Below are 17,500 nucleotides of genomic sequence, written 5' to 3'. Positions count from 1 at the left end.
AAATTTATTTATTATCAAATAGAACAAATACGTAAGGGATTTATAATATATAAAGTTTTACAGCTGTGTCTTTTTTAATCGTAAAGTTTGTGAATTTTTTAATCATAATAAATATTTGTTTATTCAATAATGATATTTGATTAATTTAAACGAAACATATATTTAATTGGAATGTATATATATTATGAAGATGTATTTGTGTGAACTTTTTTTTTAATTCTAGTTAATATCTATCTACTTAATAACGATAACGGTAATATTATTTAACAGGATTTCATTTCATTTATATATGAAAGATTACAACTTGTTAAATAAGAGATGAGGAATTAGTTCGTTGAGAAAAATTGACCTTAATAATCTAATTTTTTATTTAGTTAATATAGAAATTATATATGATCACACATACGAATACATATATATATATGTATGTGTGTGTGTGTGTATGTGTGTATGTGTAAGATTGCTATATATTAATATCATACTATTATACATATTCCATCACATCAAACAAACTTTTTCTCTCTCTTTTTCCTTTTTCAAAAATATATAAACATAAGTTAAAGCGTATAAAGTAAAAACAAATTAGATTTAGACGAATATATTAGATATGACGTTATATATCATTTATTTGATCATTTTAAAATTACGAAAAACATTATACGTCATCTAATCCTAATTCATAATAATTTATATTTTTCAAATTTTCCTTCACTCGTATATATAGTTTTACTTTTAATCGAAATAAATTTCGTATCTTTTTTTATTGGATAAAATATTCATAGATATTTTATATTCAACGAATAAATGAGAAGTTTCGAAAAATGTATCGTTAATCGATTTTCCATCCGTTTAATCGATCAAACAGATATATATATATATATATATATATATATATATATAGATATATAAATAGATAGATAAATAGATAGATAGATGGTATACGATTTATCTATTTCGATCGAAAGATAATCGTGACACGATCGAAGATGCAAAGTACCGATTCGATACTTTAGCGAAAAGTTTTGCAAGGGTTTTAAAGGAGTTTCCCGATGCGTCAGGTGTACTTGAGAAATTAAACGATGACGTGAATAGAGAAAGCATGGTTGTGAGACGTCAAGCTGCATTGGCAAAGTAACGACGAGCTCGCCATAACGACGGAAATTGCAACAAGGATGAAGAGAAACGATTGAAGTGTATATATATGTGCGTGTGTATATATACGTATGTGTGTGTGTGTTCGATGGAGGATGTCAGTAAAGGTCAATAAAGGAAAAACGATGAAAAGAGGAGACAAGATAGATAAGAAAAAGAAAAAGAGAAAGAGAGAAAGAGAAAGAGGGAGGGGCGGGGGAGAGAGAGAGAGAGAAAGGGATAGAAAGATTGAAAAACGTAAACGTTCAACGTGATACAGGAAACAGCTGTGTCTGACGTCGCGGTTAGGCTAATTTCACGAAATGTCATGACAATTCGTAATATCGACTTTTACCCCGTACAAGAGAGAGAGAGAGAGAGAGAGAGAGAGAGAGAGAGAGAGAGAGAGAGAGAGAGAGAGAGAGAGAAGTTCTTCCATTGGACAATTGAAATGATTTTTGATTTAAATTTATTTAATCTAATCTGTCACATATCGTTCATAATATAAACGCGAAGATATCACTTTTATGTTAAAATATTAAATAAATAAATGAATAAATAAATGAAAAAAAAAAAGAAAAAAAAAAAGAAAAAGGAAATCTTTTATCGATATAATACAATATTATAACAGAGATCAATATATGAGATTATTGTAAACGTAATAATACGTTTAATGACGTAATATTATAATTAAAGAAAATTATACAACCACGTGTAAATATATATGTTTATTCCAATGTATCATAATTGAACTAATCGTGATATGTATTATAATAACAATACAATACGCATATTCTAATTCATTGATCCATGAATTATTCTATTATTCATTTTATACGATATTACGTGTTATTAATATATCCATATAACTCTTACACATTTAGAACAATAACAATTTTTTTTTATTTCTATTAACTATACCAAAACATATTTACAACCTATAAAGTGAATTTAATTCATTGATGTATGAATTACTCTATTATCTATTCGTTTGATGTAATTATTATTATTATAATAATTTCTCGCGTAAATGGATTTACATGTTTATAGTGATAACAATTTTTTCACATTAATCCAAGAAAATGTAATAAAATCTAATTTTCATTGATAAATAAATTTATTCTATTATTAATATCTTTATACCGATGTCTTAGAAAGGGGAAAACGTAAAAAAAAGAAAAAAAGAAAATGTTATTAATTTTTCAACGAACAATTTATTTATTTTTTTTTGTTTGTTTTTTGTTTTGTTTTATTTCTCTATATCACACTTTACTCTCCCATTTATCTATATTATAGCGATTTTAATTCCATCCACTTAAGTAAATTAATTAATCAATACGATACATTAATACACGCATTGGAAATTCATTGATCCATGAAATATTTTATTATACGTGTGTAATTTTTACGTTCAACAATAATGATTATTTTTAAAGAGAATGGCGCTTAAAATTTATTAATTTACAAAGAAAAAAAAAAAAAGGAAAAAAAGAAAAAAAGAAAAAAAAAGAAAAAAAATTCTATACAACTCAATGGACGATTTATTCTTTATCTTTCATCCATTCTTTTTTTTTCTTTTTTCTTTTTTTGTATTTCGTTTCGTTTTATTTCTTTATCACCTCATTTAACAAATGATCACGACGTAATTCGCTCACTACACTTCAGCAAATGATTTAATCGATATACATGAACTCAGGAGTATGCCTATGAATGAGACATCAAACGTTTGTAATTTGGATGATCCTAAGCCAAAGAGCTAATCCAACTGTGCTAGTTTGCCTACTATATATCTACTCGATGGACCTTCGACGACACGGTCAAGCAAGTACGAGTGTGTGTACTTAATGTCAGCACCTCTACAATTTCCTCATCTGTGGAAGCTTTAAGAGCAATTGCGAGGGCAACTGCGAATGGTTTCTCAGTTAGTTCCGACATTCTCCAAATTAGCACCACCACTTCCATATATCCACATCGTTGGCATCGATCTTAACTTTTGAAAAAAAAAAAAAAAAAAAAAAAAAAAGAAAAAAATATCATTCTCATATTACGATTTTGAAAATCAAAAACTTTCTCAATTCCCGTTTAATGTAAGAAATTTATCAATGAAAATTCCTAACGCTTGATACGTTGACATGAAAAGTTCATGTTAAAAAAGTTCTGATGATAAGAAAAAAAAAAAAAAAGAAAAAAAAAGAAAGAAAAAATTTTAATAAAAAAAACATAATGAACAAATACTGACAAATATTGTTATTCTTATTGTTGTTACTTTCTTTTTTTTTTCTCTCTTAATTGTACGTATATCTTTTGATCATTGTCAAAAATTAATTGACTGTCAACGCATGCACACACGCATACACACATATATCCACTCTCTCTCTCTCTCTCTCTCTCTCTCTCTCTCTCTCTCTCTCTCTCTCTCTCTCTGTCTCTCTCTTTCCTTTATTAATTTATATAAATAATTATTTATTATTATATTCGAAAATTTAAAATAAAAAAAAATAAAAACAAAAAAGAAGTGGAAGAAGTAAATGAATTAGGTAGCAACGAGAGCTTTCATAATTCAGATAAAATAAGAACGACGATAGCGTTTCGTATAATAACGTTCTAATTTGGTGGATACGAATTAACAAAATTGGAATGGCAAGTGGCAAGGATGATGAGCACGAACGAACGAACGTACGAACGAACGAACGAACGAACGAACGAACGAACGAACGAACGAATGAACGAATGAACGAACGAACGAATGAACGAACGAACGAATGAACGAATGAACGAATGAACGAATGAATGAACATATGTACATACACATTTACACATGTACATGCATACGTTTGTACGTTTGTACGCTTGTACATTTGTACGTTTGTACGTATGCTTTCCTAGCTGAAATTACAGAGTCGAGATTAAGTTGCGTAAGTCAGGCCTGTGTTTGCACGCTCGCCCGAAATTATAAGCGAAGAGGGGCTGCTCGTATTACGGGAAGGTAGGAAGGAGGAAGGGAGGAAGGAAGGGTGGGAGGGAAGGAGGGAGGAAGAGAGGAAGGGAACGGCATAGTCCTCGGAGATTAAAGTGTCGCGCGCGCGAAAGAGAGAGAGAGAGAGAGAGAGATAGAGAGAAATAGAGATGTCTCTACTTCGGTCTATGCTAGGAAAAATCACGGTCCTCGTTGGAAAATTTATTATAATTTTCGTATAAGTTAAAGTCATCTTTATGGCAGAGTAGTTTAATGCTTGGCGAATAAACGTTAAAAAAACATGACCAAGTATACATTTTATCTCTTTGCTGAGATAAAAAACATTTCTAACGAAAGAAATAAACAATGAAACGTTTTATACTTTAAACGTTATCAGTTTTTTTTCTCTTCTTCTTCTTCTTTTTTTTTCATTTTTCTGCTTTTTTTTTTTTTTTTTTTACTTCATAATTTCTAATCTATCGAATTATGTTATGTTCGTAAAACTCGTTCTTTTCTTTTTTTTTTTTCTTTTTATTTTCTTTTTTTTTTCATTTTCATTTTCATTTTCATTTTCATCGATCGTTCGAATTAAAATTTTTCTCTTATTGAATTTTAATTCTTTTTTTTTTTTCTTTCTTTCTTTCTTTTTTCGACATTTCGTACAATTCATCGATGAAATTTTCAATTTGGTTTTGTTGATTTAACACCCTCGCCGTGATTTTTTTAAATTTATTTTCTTGTCGTATTGATTTTTAATTTTTTCCTTTTGCATTTCATACAACTCATTGATTGTTCCATTGATTTTATCGATTCTTTTAAACTCACATTTTTAAATGTATTAATTTCTCATATTGATTCGTCGATTAATATGATTCTCATTATAAATTTTCTCATAATGATTCTCATCGTAAATTTTGTCAAACTCAAATATTCGTCCTTTTAATTTTTAAATTTATTGTATTGGTTGATAAAATTTTCATGAAATTTTTTTAAATCCCTTCTTTAGACTCTTACTTTTGTTTCATTAAATTTTTCAAATTAAAATTTTTTACACAATATATATATATATATATATATACAATTTAATACGATCGTATTAATTTTTAATATTAATTTTCATGAAATTGAATGAAGAAAATAGATTATTTTCTAACGTCGTAATTCTGTCGAATATTTTTCTAATAACATTAACGTAATAATATATTATAATCAATATTTTAATTAAATCAATAAATAACGAATATTTCTGTTTTAGGTGGCGACATCAAAGTCGAAATAAAAATGCCAAGAGAAGCCGAGGAAGGTACCACAATCGAATTAAGATGCGAATGGCGACTTTTGGGTGGTGCTGGTCTTTATTCTGTCAAATGGTACAAGGACGAACATGAATTTTTCCGATACGTACCAGATAACGATCCCAAAATACAAACATTTCCACAACTTGGTATACATCTCGATGTAAGCACATTACGAATATAAATATTCTATAATTTAATTTATACAAAGTGATGTCTAAATAAGAATCATAAGCATATTACTAATATAAATATTTTATAATTTAATTTGTATAGGGTGTCTCAATATCAATCATATTTCGTTAATCGAATTATTAAATAAAATATTGAAAATCAATCATGTAACACGTATGTTATTAATTTCTATATGGGTATCAAACGTAAAAAAAAAAAAAAAGAAAAAAAAGAAAAAAAAGAAAAAGAAAAAGAAAAAGAAAAAAAGGAATTAATAATAATCTCACGTTATTTAATCACAGCATAAAATCAGAAATAAAAAAAATTCTTCCACCCAATATTCGTAATGGTCGTTGTTACATTTTACACAGGAAATGTGATATAAAATGTGCCAGTAAAAAAAGTCGAGTGAATATTGCACGATTGATTCAAGTTACATAATAATTTAATAAAAGAGAAATTTTTACGAATTTTAGATAGCTACTAGATGCAATTTTTTTTTTCATTTTTCTTTTTTTTTTTTTTAACTCGTGACCCTTACGAGTTACGAAGATCGACATAGTTTTTTTTTACTTCCTTTTATTTTTTTTTTTTTTTTTTTTTTTTTTTTTAGATGGATATCTACAATTTTTTTTTTTTATTTCTTTTTTCTTCCATAATTATATAATAGTGATCGTTTATAATAAAAATTGTTTACGAGATAATCAGAGTATCTTTAAGCGCGTACAAATTAAAAGTATACTAATGAAAAAAAAAAAGAAAAGAAAAGAAAAAGAAAAAAAAATGTACTAATTGGAAATTAATATAAATATTCAATTAAAAATAATAACTTGAATATTAATTAAATAAATTAAAAATATTAATAAAAAAAAATATTAATAAATAGTAAAAATATTAGTTTAAATATTAATTTAAAAAATGAACAAAAAAAAAGCGTATTAATTAAAGGCATACAATCAAGAAGTTTTTCGTACAATTTCAAAAATAATCATCAGACTACATAATACCTTTAAAGGAACAATAAAACAGGATCGCTCTTTTTATCAACTTTTTAAAATACACGATTTGTTAAATTTGTAAATAATTTATTTTTATAGGATGAAATATATATATATATATATATATATATATATATATATATATATATACATATCGCAATGAAGTATGAATCTTTCATTCAACCAATTAAAATGCCTATTATCTCGTAAACGATGCATAGTAGCTGGATTTTTTTTTTATTTTTTTTTATTTTTTTTTTTTTACTAAATATGATTTTAATTCCAACCGACCGTTGTTTTATAAATATGTTACAAAAAAAAATTATAAATATCCACGAATATATCTCCATTTAATTCGAGAGAGGGTTAAGAGTATGGAGAAAAAAAGGAAAAAAAGAAAAAGAAAAAAGAAAAAAAAAAAGAAAAAAAGATAAATAAATAAATAAATAAATAAATAAATAAATAATTTTAACAGACGCTTTGTACTTGGTTGATTCGTTGTCATAACAAAGTACAAATTTTTCGCGTAATACATTATTTTAACACATAACTAGAATCAATCGTTACATATATGAAGAAACAAGAACCTTTACACTAGGAAGATATCCAGAAAAAAAAAAACAAAAAGAAAATAGACAAAATGCCAGGATTTTCATGATCCTTTGAAAATCTCCGAAGTAGACAAGAAGGAGGTATAACCGATGGATAAAAGAAAAGAGAAAAAAAAAAAAAAGAAAAAGAGACGCGTTACTTAGAAAAAAGAAAGAACAAAAAAAAATAGAAATAACTAAAGAAAACGTTAGTAAAAATCGGTCCGAACTTCATAGAAAAAGAATAGAAAAATCTTTCAAAGCAGGTTTGCAAAGCACAACCGTTGTATTCCCTAAAGTGGTACAGGAGATCTTAAGGATTCTTCCGTCGACCGTACACGCGAGATTCGATGCAATCAATCTTGCAAGACCCACCAGTACGAAAACCAACGGAGCTTCCTTCTTCCACTTTTCCAAAGGTGTTTCCCTCCCTCTCACTCTCTCTCTCTCTCCTCTTTCCCTCCCTCCCTCTCACTCTCTCTCTCTCTCCTCTTTCCCTCCCTCCCTCTCACTCTCTCTCTCTCTTCTTGCCGTTTCCTTAACGGAGGTTACTAAAGGTGATGTTGGATGTGCACGTGTATGTATGTGTTTATGTGTACGTATGCGCATGCGTTCAAAGAAAATAATCGTCAAGAAAATCGACGTTCGAAAGTTCGATGCTCGATTTCGTACCGATCGAAAAGCTCCTATCATTCGAAACGATTTCGATGTAATTCATCTTCCGAATCGTAGGATATCGAGTTTACCAACAAAACCATTCGAACGACGACGACGAAGACGACGACGATGGCGATGGTTGCACCTAACAATCTTTTTTGAATCTTTTTGTTGGATAATCGTGAGAAAGATCCACGGAGTTTGCCAAAGGATAACAATGTTATTCCTTAGATTCTAGCGATGGGTTTGAACGTATCTTGAAAGATATCTCTTATGGTGGTTATCGTTAAATTTATTATCTTTAAATAGATTTTTTTTTTGAAAATAAACAAACAAATAAATAAATAAATAAATACACACACACACACACACATATATATATATATATATATATTTCTTTTTTGGAAAAAAAATATATATTACATTATATTCACAGTGAAATTTTGTGGTAATAATTAAAAATATTTAAGTCCAGTCTTGATTAGATTTAGAAAGTATCCATATTAATAATAATATTTAGAAGTACTGATCTATTCTGACTACATTTATCAATTTTGTCAAGGTCTTTCATTCATATACTTTTATATATATGATTTTTTTCTGATATATATGTATATATATATATATATATATATATATATATATGTATATATATATATATATATATATATATATATATATTTCATTCATAAACAAAATTTAGTAATTCAATTAATATTAATAATTCAGATTTATTAAATGCACGTGTTATACGATAATTTTTGATAAATTTACTATCGAATTACTATCGATTACTATCGAAATTGTATGATGCATTAGTTATTCTCAATAGTTTGATACTTCTAAGTCTTAATTAAATTTAAAAGTAATTATTATTATATTTAGTAGTATCGATCTATTTTGATTACATTTATTAAATTATATTGATCTTTCATTCATATATTTTCATACTTATATATATATATATATTTTTTTTTTTTTTTCATTTTATTTTTCTACCATAAAATCAATTATATTATTCCATATCCGAAGATTAATAATTATAGATTAATATTTGTATTAATAGATGGATATTAACTTAATAGAGAAGAGTTCGTTTTGATTATTTAATTTAATTTTATTAAAATACACGTAAATATAGTAATTTTTATATATCTAATATTTCGTGTATAAAATTTTCGATTATTATTTTAATTTTAATTTGTTCTTCATCAATGATCGAAAATCTTTCGAAACGTTCTGAATTTTTAGAATGAAAATTTTCTTTTTTAATTTTTCCATACAACTCGTCTAATTAAATTTTCAATCAAACAAAACATCGTATCTATAAATAGCATAAAATATCATTTCAATCATTTATATATTACATTTAAGAAACATCCATAATTAAAAACAATACTTTATCGTACATCCATATTCAATGATTTCTATTGTATGATAATTTATAAAAACATTGTCAAACATATTTCAAACGTCATACATAAAAAAGAAAAAAAAAAAAAAGAAAATCAAAAACAACGTTTATTAGTAACTTTGATGAAATTTTTGATTTGCATCATATACGTATAATAAACGGGACAAATTTTTCTTTGAAAAAAAAAAAAAAAAAAAAAAAAAAAACCATACCAATGAACAATATCAAATAGACAATTGAAATTGTTTATTCGAGAATTTATATTTTTCCTTTTATGAAATTGATTACGATCGCTCGAACCCATCGCTATTTTTAGTCTTTTCTTATCCAAGCTACGTGATATCTTTGATATGTATCTTCGACTGAGATCGATATTACAGTAAAAGGAAAATCCTAGAAAAAGAAAGAAAGAGACAGACAGGGAGAAAAGAGAGAGAGAGAGAGAGAGAGAGAGAGAGAGAGAGAGAGAGAGAAAAGAGAGAATGCAATCTTCGTGGATACACTACATTGTTATCCTTCCTAGCGTCAACTATGAACTCGAAGAAAGCCTTGGATACTGTCGAGAGAACGAACGTGTATACTATACTAACGTAACTTCTACTTACTCCTTTATGATAGAATTTCTTCTGGTGATATCTCGGAACTTTTGATAATGGACATCAATTATCATCATGACAGATGTACGTAGAAAATAAACGTATAATTGAACGACATCATTAATATCAAAAATTTATTTCTCTAATTATTTTTTTCACGACGATAATAATAATAATAATAATAATAATAATAATAATAATAATAATAATAATAATAATAATTTTGTCAAACAATAAGTAAATATTTTCGATGGTAGAACGTAGAAAGAAGAGAAAAAAGAAAAAAAAAAAAAAAAAAAAAAAAAGAAAAATATTATCCATCGTTATTATCATATCAATAATAATTTATCGAAAAATATATTTATAATATCCATCTATATTAAAAATACATTATCAAATGCGAATGTATATTCGAGAGTGTATTATTCTCGACTGTATTACAATCGTGAAAAGGGGGAAGTGTGGGTGAAGAGTGGGTTTCGGATGGTTGCGAGGTTCAAAGCTTCCTTAAAATATGGAACCACTTCTCCTGGTGTTATCTTAGGATTGTTTATCGTGAAAGAAATATCCAGAAATTCAATTTTCATCGTGATTTATGTTTTTCATTGGAGAGATAAAGATACAGAGTAAAAGAAAAAGAGAGAAAGAGAGAAAGAAAAAAAAAAAAAAACTGGAAAACGTTAGAGTTCATAGGATGGTACGTTATCTTTTCATTCTCTCTCTTTCTCTCTCTCTCTCTCTCTCTCTCTCTCTCTCTCTCTCTCTCAGTCTGTCTGTCTGTCTCTTTTTTCTTTCTTTCCTTTTTTCAAATCCTTTACACTCCTTTTCAAAATTCTCGATAGCAACGATGTATCTTCTTGCGATTATTCTTTCGAGAAAAACGAGATGTACATCGAGAGAAAGAATGCAATCTCCAAGGGATACTCTATTTTCTATCAAGCACGAACAATATGCGAGCTTTCTCACCTAATCCAAAAAGAATACAAAAGGATAATTCTTATATCGTTACTTCTCCTAAGATACATAACATACATATATATATATATATATATATATTTTAATAATAATACTAATAATAACAATAACAACAATAACAAAAATCTTATTAAACAATAAGTAAATACTTTCCATGGTTAGAGATAATAAAAAAGAGGAAAAGAAAAGGAAAGGAAAGAAAAATATTATCTAAAACTGAAAATATATATATATATATACATATATGTATTCTATTTTATTTTCTATATATATATATATTTTATGTATATAAAATAATATATTTATATATATAAAATAAAATATACTATATGTATTCTATTTTATATTCTATATATATTTTATGTATTATATACACTATATATGTTTATATATATATATACATATATATATATAGTATATATGTATAGTAAACTCAAAATATTTTTTTCAACCTTCTCGTAAATTCTTATTCGATTAACAGTAAAATTTATTTTAATAATAAAATAAAATCTTAATTTTCATAATGATTAGAATAATAACAATATCGTCTCAGGCAAAAAAAGGAAAAGAAAAAGGGAGAGAGAGAGAGAGAGAGAGAGAGAGAGAGAGAGAGAGAGAGAGAGAGAGAGAAAGAAGAAAAAAGAAAAAATAGATAGAAATATATTTTTTCAACGGTAGAAGAGGATTGGAATCTGTTTTTTGAATCGACGTAATCTCAAAAAAGGAAAATAGACAAAAAGAAAAAAGGAAAAAGAAAAAAAAAAACATAAATATAAAGATCAAGAAATTGCATCTTATCATCCTTTATCGCTATGCTTTTCCTTTTTATTCATTTATTTATTTATTTATTCATTTTCGTTTTATATTATTCTTTCGTTGTTTTTTAAAAGAGCCATTTTTATAACGTCATTTCTTTTCATTCTTCGAGATGAAAGCTTCGAAAAATTCGAAATTATGGCTTTGTGCATTGAATGTACTACAAACGCGACCTGAAACTCTGTTTCTTCCTCTCTCAACCACCCCCTCCTTTCCCTCCCTCTCCCCCTCTCTCTCTCTCTCTCTCTCTCTCTTTCTTTCTTTTCGTCTCTGTCTCCTCTTTCTATCGCCTTACGAATATTGCTTTCAAGATTATAAGCGCACGCGCTTGTTATGGCATGGTAACTCTGCATAGTTAGCTATGAAGAAAATCAGTAAAGTACTCGAAGCGAGTACACACTAACAAGTACATTTTCATATTGTTACACTTGTTAACTTGTTTTCTTGTTCTAGTCTTCTATACACTTTGAAGAGTTCATATAAGAAATTATTATCTTCTTGCTCACGCTATTAACTCGAACTTCGTATCGAGAGTTTATCATAGGCATTAGGGTATATTAAATTAAAGAGCTTTAATATATAACAAAAGTTGATATTCAATCATTATCGTATTTATTCCATTCGTTCGTTCAACACTGAATCAACGTTTTTCTAATATATATATATTTATATATATATATATATATATATATATATATATATATATATATATATATTCGAGATAACGAACTTAATGTTTGATAAATATTCTATTCGACAAAGATCGATTTTAATATGAATTTAAATATAGAAAAAAAAATATATACATATAAATAAATAAAAAAAATTTATATATATATATATATAGATAGATAAATAAAAATATATAAAAATAAATAAAAAGAAAAAAAAAGATAGAAAGGTACTTTCTATGATCCATAGATCATATTTCTCTGAATTCATATTGAACGATTTCTATCGTTAAAATTTATAAAAACATTGTCAAACGTATACATAAAAAAAAAAAAATGAAAAAAAAACCAAAACCAATTTAATACAAAAAAAATATACGCATATAAATAAATAAAAATATATACATATAAATATATAAAAATGAAAAAAAAAAGAAAAAAAATTAGAAAATTACTTCGTACTTTCTCATAACGAGAAACAATGAAAATAAATTTCTATCATTTTTTTTTTTTTTTTTTTTTTTTTTTACTAATTTACATTAAAACTTAAAAAGGAAATTTGCAAATATATGTACACAGAATATAATTACACTTGAAAATAAAGGAAAATTGATTATTTAATTTTATGCGTTACTTTTGAGACATAAAAGAAATAATACAATTCGATGAAAGGATAAAGGAAGATCAATTAATCAATTAATCAAATTATTTCTACGTGAATCTACAAATAATAACTCGACTAACTTCGAATTTGTTTTGAAAAAAAGTCGAGTTATTATTTTGAAAAAACGAATTCGGCCAAGCGAATAATTTGAAAAATTTTTTTACGCATTAAGTTCGATACAATTTCAATTTGGATAAATATTTAAAAAAAAAAAAAAAAAAAAAAAAAAAAAAAAAAAAAATTAAAAAAACAAAAGAAATTATATAAAGTTCTGCAAAAATCAAAGGAAAATTAATGTCTTCAAAGTGAACTATTACAAAATAAACGAAATAATTTGAAATCCTTTTAACGAACTTAAAAAAAAAAAGAAAAAATCAACTTTTTCTTGGATATTTATTTATTTTTTTTTTTTTTCTTTTTTCTTCTTTTCTTTCTTTTTCGAACCTCGATAACAACGTCACGTTCGATCGAATCGCCAATTTCCCTTTAGCCTGTACTTAACGGCTCGTCGATGTAGAAATTTAAATTATCGTATAATAAACAAGCTATATTAAACTATTATATTACGAAAAATAAATAGAAAAAAAAAAAAAAAAAAAAAGTATTAGAAAGACACTTTGTATTTTCTCGTAACGAAAAATAATGAAAATAAATCTCCATCATTTTTTCCTTTTTTTTTTTCTAATTTACATACAAAATTGAAAAGAAAATTTGCAAATGATTTGATGGAAATAATAACAATATTATAAATATAATATTATTAAAATTAAAAACTTCTTCGTATTTCTTATCCATAAATGATATCTAAAAAATGAAGGATTAAAGAATTTGATCAATGCAAAAATTAAAAAAAAAAAAAAAATAAAATAAAAGAAATTTACTATTATTTAGTAACAATGAAGTTAAATAAATAACAATACTTAATTACTGACACAGTCCAATATTAAATTAATAATTATAAATAAACTATTAATAAAATTAATAAATCGATTCCTTTCATCTATTCAATCTTAATTAAACATTATAAAAAGAAATCAACTATTATTCTAAACTGTGATGATTAAAAATTAGGAAAAAAAAAACATTTGCAATGATTATTTCTAAATAACGAAATAGATCAGTGAATAACAATTAACAAGCGTTATCGATAATGATCGATAAAAATAATAAGGATAATGAAAGAAGAGAAAGTTGATTTAAAGAAAAAAAGAAAAAAAAAAGAGCAAAAAAAGGGGAAAAAAGCAAATGAAAAAAAAAAGAAAATCTGGGTAGGGGTAAAAAAAGAAACTGTGGCAGAAAAACATTTCAAACATTTCAAACATTTCAAAACGGTCCAAACATTTATTCTATTAAATTTTTCTTTCATAATCATATTATCGTGCGACACGAGCGACGAAGAAAGATCAACAAAGGGAAAAGTTGTGAAAACTTAACGTTTTGCAGTTTACGTGAAACGATTTCATATTCCATTCGCGTTTTCCTCGAATCTGGACAAGAGCGTCGCACGTAAGAGGGATGGCACTATAGTAGGAGGGAGAGAGGATCGGGAAAAAAAGGAGATTATCGTTGCCGACGCTTTCAATTTGATCCTAAAGAGGATGAGATGTGGCACGTCGCCGACAAACTTCTGAACTCAAAGTCTTATGGTAAAACATAGTGAGAAAGAAAGAAAGAAAGAGATAGATAGATAGATAGATAGATAGATAGATAGATAGATAGATAGATAGATAGATAGATAGATAGATGGATAGAGAGCGCAAGAAATGAAAAGTAGAAAAGATTTTACTATCTTTTCCTCTTTTTTGCATAATTTCAGATACGAAGAGTATCTCTTCTTATTCTCCACCCCTCACCTACCCTTATTATCATATAAATATCTTATCATTTGTTCATTGTCTATACGTATTATATTTTAACGATTTCAATATAAAATTACTATCTTTAGAAAGAAAAATTTCAATCGAATTAATTTCTTTCTATAATCTTCCAATTTTTCTAATTCAAAGTTATTCTAATTTTAGTATTATTTAAATTGTATTTTAATTTATAAAAAATTTTTTTACCATAACATACCTCTTATCGATTTTAATATTTGTTTGACTCAAATATGAAAAAAAAAAAAAACAAAAAAAACAAAAAAAAAATTTCTCTCTAATTCTACAATTTTTCTAATCCAAAATTAATCCGATAATATCAGTATCTTTTCAATTTATATTTAATGTAGAGACGTGAAAAAAATTTGAGATAAAAATATCTCTTACCAAATATAAAATTGTTCTAATCCGATATATTATCTCTCATATTATATTTAATTTAATTAAAAAAATAAAAAAAATAAAAAAAATAAAAGAAAAGAAAAGAAAAAACAAATGCAAAGTAAACCTAAAACAATCTTTCCAATATCACAATTTGTCCGATCGAAAATTATTCCAATATTATTATTCTTCGAAATTCTATTTAATTCGAATAAAAAAAGAAAAGAAAAGAGGAAAAGATTTGATTAAAATAAAAAAAAAATAATAATAAAAAGAAAAAGAAAAAAATATCTCTTTCCAATTCTAATATTCTAATACCAATCGAAGATTAATCATAAAGATATCAATATATTTAATATCTCTCGCATTAATATTGAATTTCTTTTTGAAAGATTTAATGGACTAATATCAATATATATATATATATTTTTTTTTCTAAATATATTTAATCCGAATAAAAAAAGAAAAAGACAGAAAAAAAGAGGAAAAGATTTGATTAAAATAAAAAAAAAAAATAATAATAAAAAGAAAAAGAAAATATCTCTTTCCAATTCTAATATTCTAATACCAATCGAAGATTAATCATAAAGATATCAATATATTTAATATCTCTCGCATTAATATTGAATTTCTTTTTGAAAGATTTAATGGACTAATATCAATATATATATATATATTTTTTTTTTCTAAATATATTTAATCCGAATAAAAAAAGAAAAAGACAGAAAAAAAGAGGAAAAGATTTGATTAAAATAAAAAAAAAAAAAAATAATAATAAAAAGAAAAAGAAAATATCTCTTTCCAATTCTAATATTCTAATACCAATCGAAGATTAATCATAAAGATATCAATATATTTAATATCTCTCGCATTAATATTGAATTTCTTTTTGAAAGATTTAATGGATTAATATCAATATATATATATATATTTTTTTTCTAGATATATTTAATCCGAATAAAAAAAGAAAAAAATAGAAAAAAAAGAGGAAAAGATTTAAGATTAAAAAAAAAATAAAAAAAAAATTCCAATTCTAATATTCTAATACCAATCGAAGATTAATTCTAAAGATATCAATATATTTAATATCTCTCGCATTAATATTGAATTTCTTTTTGAAAGATTTAATTTGATTAACGTTAATATATATATTAATTAAAATATTTATAATAATTAAATATATATATATATTTTTTTTTTCTCTAATTTTCACTTCGTTGAAATAGATCTATTATTAGTTTGAAATACGTTGTTGAGGTTTTATTCGTACAACTAACACGATGTATCGAGGAATATTACCGAACGTCTCGTTTCCGGCAAAACTGTACCTCGTAAGACCTTCGAATTCGAGGATGGCGGAGCGATATTACCGCAGAACAAAACAGAGTTCATAACGTTTGAAATCGTGCGGTTGGGGTTGGTACGAGAAACCCGAGAGACTTTGAACGTTCACCGCAACAGGAAATACGAGTTTGCATGTACGGTATAGTAGTCACTCACGTACTTTCATGTACGTACGTATGTATGTACTTAGAGAAACACGCATATTTACGTATATTTTCGTGTGGGTATTCGCGAAATGGAAACAAGAACAAAAAAAAAAAATAATAAAGAAAAAATAATAAAAATAGGGCTACTATAAAAGATCTTATGAAAAAAAGAACAATATCGTCAAAGTTATTTTTCTAAACGTTAACCATGTTCACGGGGTAGGGAGGGGATGTGAGTGGTGGATAACAATGCATTTGTTGTTTCGACGAAATAGAAAAAAGAAAGGAAACGAACAGAACAGAAAGAAATAAAGAAAGGAAATATTAAATTTTACCTCTCTGTAGAAATATTTTTTTACACACATACGCATAATCGCATACGCACATGCACACGCGCGCGCGCGCCCATATATATTTTTTTTTTCTTTTTTCTTGATATAAAAGCTTCACTTGTCACTTTGTAAGATCAATGTGTTAATTCTATTGGCATTATTGTAACTTACAAGATAATTAATTCATAGTAATATCGAATTATAATATATATATATATATCTTATCTTTTATGGATAATTAAAAATTCATATATCTGATATATTATAATATAACATGTTCGATATATAATATTATAATAAGATATGTTTGAAATTCATTTTTTTGTTGGATAAAAAAAAAACAAAAGAGAAAAGAAAGAAAGAATTATATCTTAATTTTCTCTATGAAATACTTTTATATACATGCGCATATACAAAGATATATATATATATATATATATTTTTTTTTTCTTTCTTTAATAGAGAGATAAAAAATCTTCATTTATC

The 17,500-nt window shown here is 25.6% G+C and overlaps 1 protein-coding gene across 2 annotated transcripts in view; it reads left to right on the top strand.

Moving 5' to 3' along the window:
• Positions 1-17,500, top strand: part of LOC118449858 (uncharacterized) — a 280,468-nt gene that overhangs the window by 186,982 nt on the left and 75,986 nt on the right. For both annotated transcript variants that reach the window (XM_085662142.1, XM_085662143.1), the window contains one exon: positions 5,343-5,545. In XM_085662142.1, the coding sequence (XP_085518268.1) occupies positions 5,343-5,545 (203 nt within the window). The remainder of the gene's footprint in view (positions 1-5,342; positions 5,546-17,500) is intronic.

The sequence above is a fragment of the Vespa mandarinia genome, chromosome 17, assembly GCF_050613455.1.
Source record: "Vespa mandarinia isolate Hongniang chromosome 17, ASM5061345v1, whole genome shotgun sequence".
Taxonomy (NCBI): Eukaryota; Metazoa; Arthropoda; class Insecta; order Hymenoptera; family Vespidae; genus Vespa; species Vespa mandarinia.
This window is presented reverse-complemented; position numbering and strand designations above follow the sequence as displayed.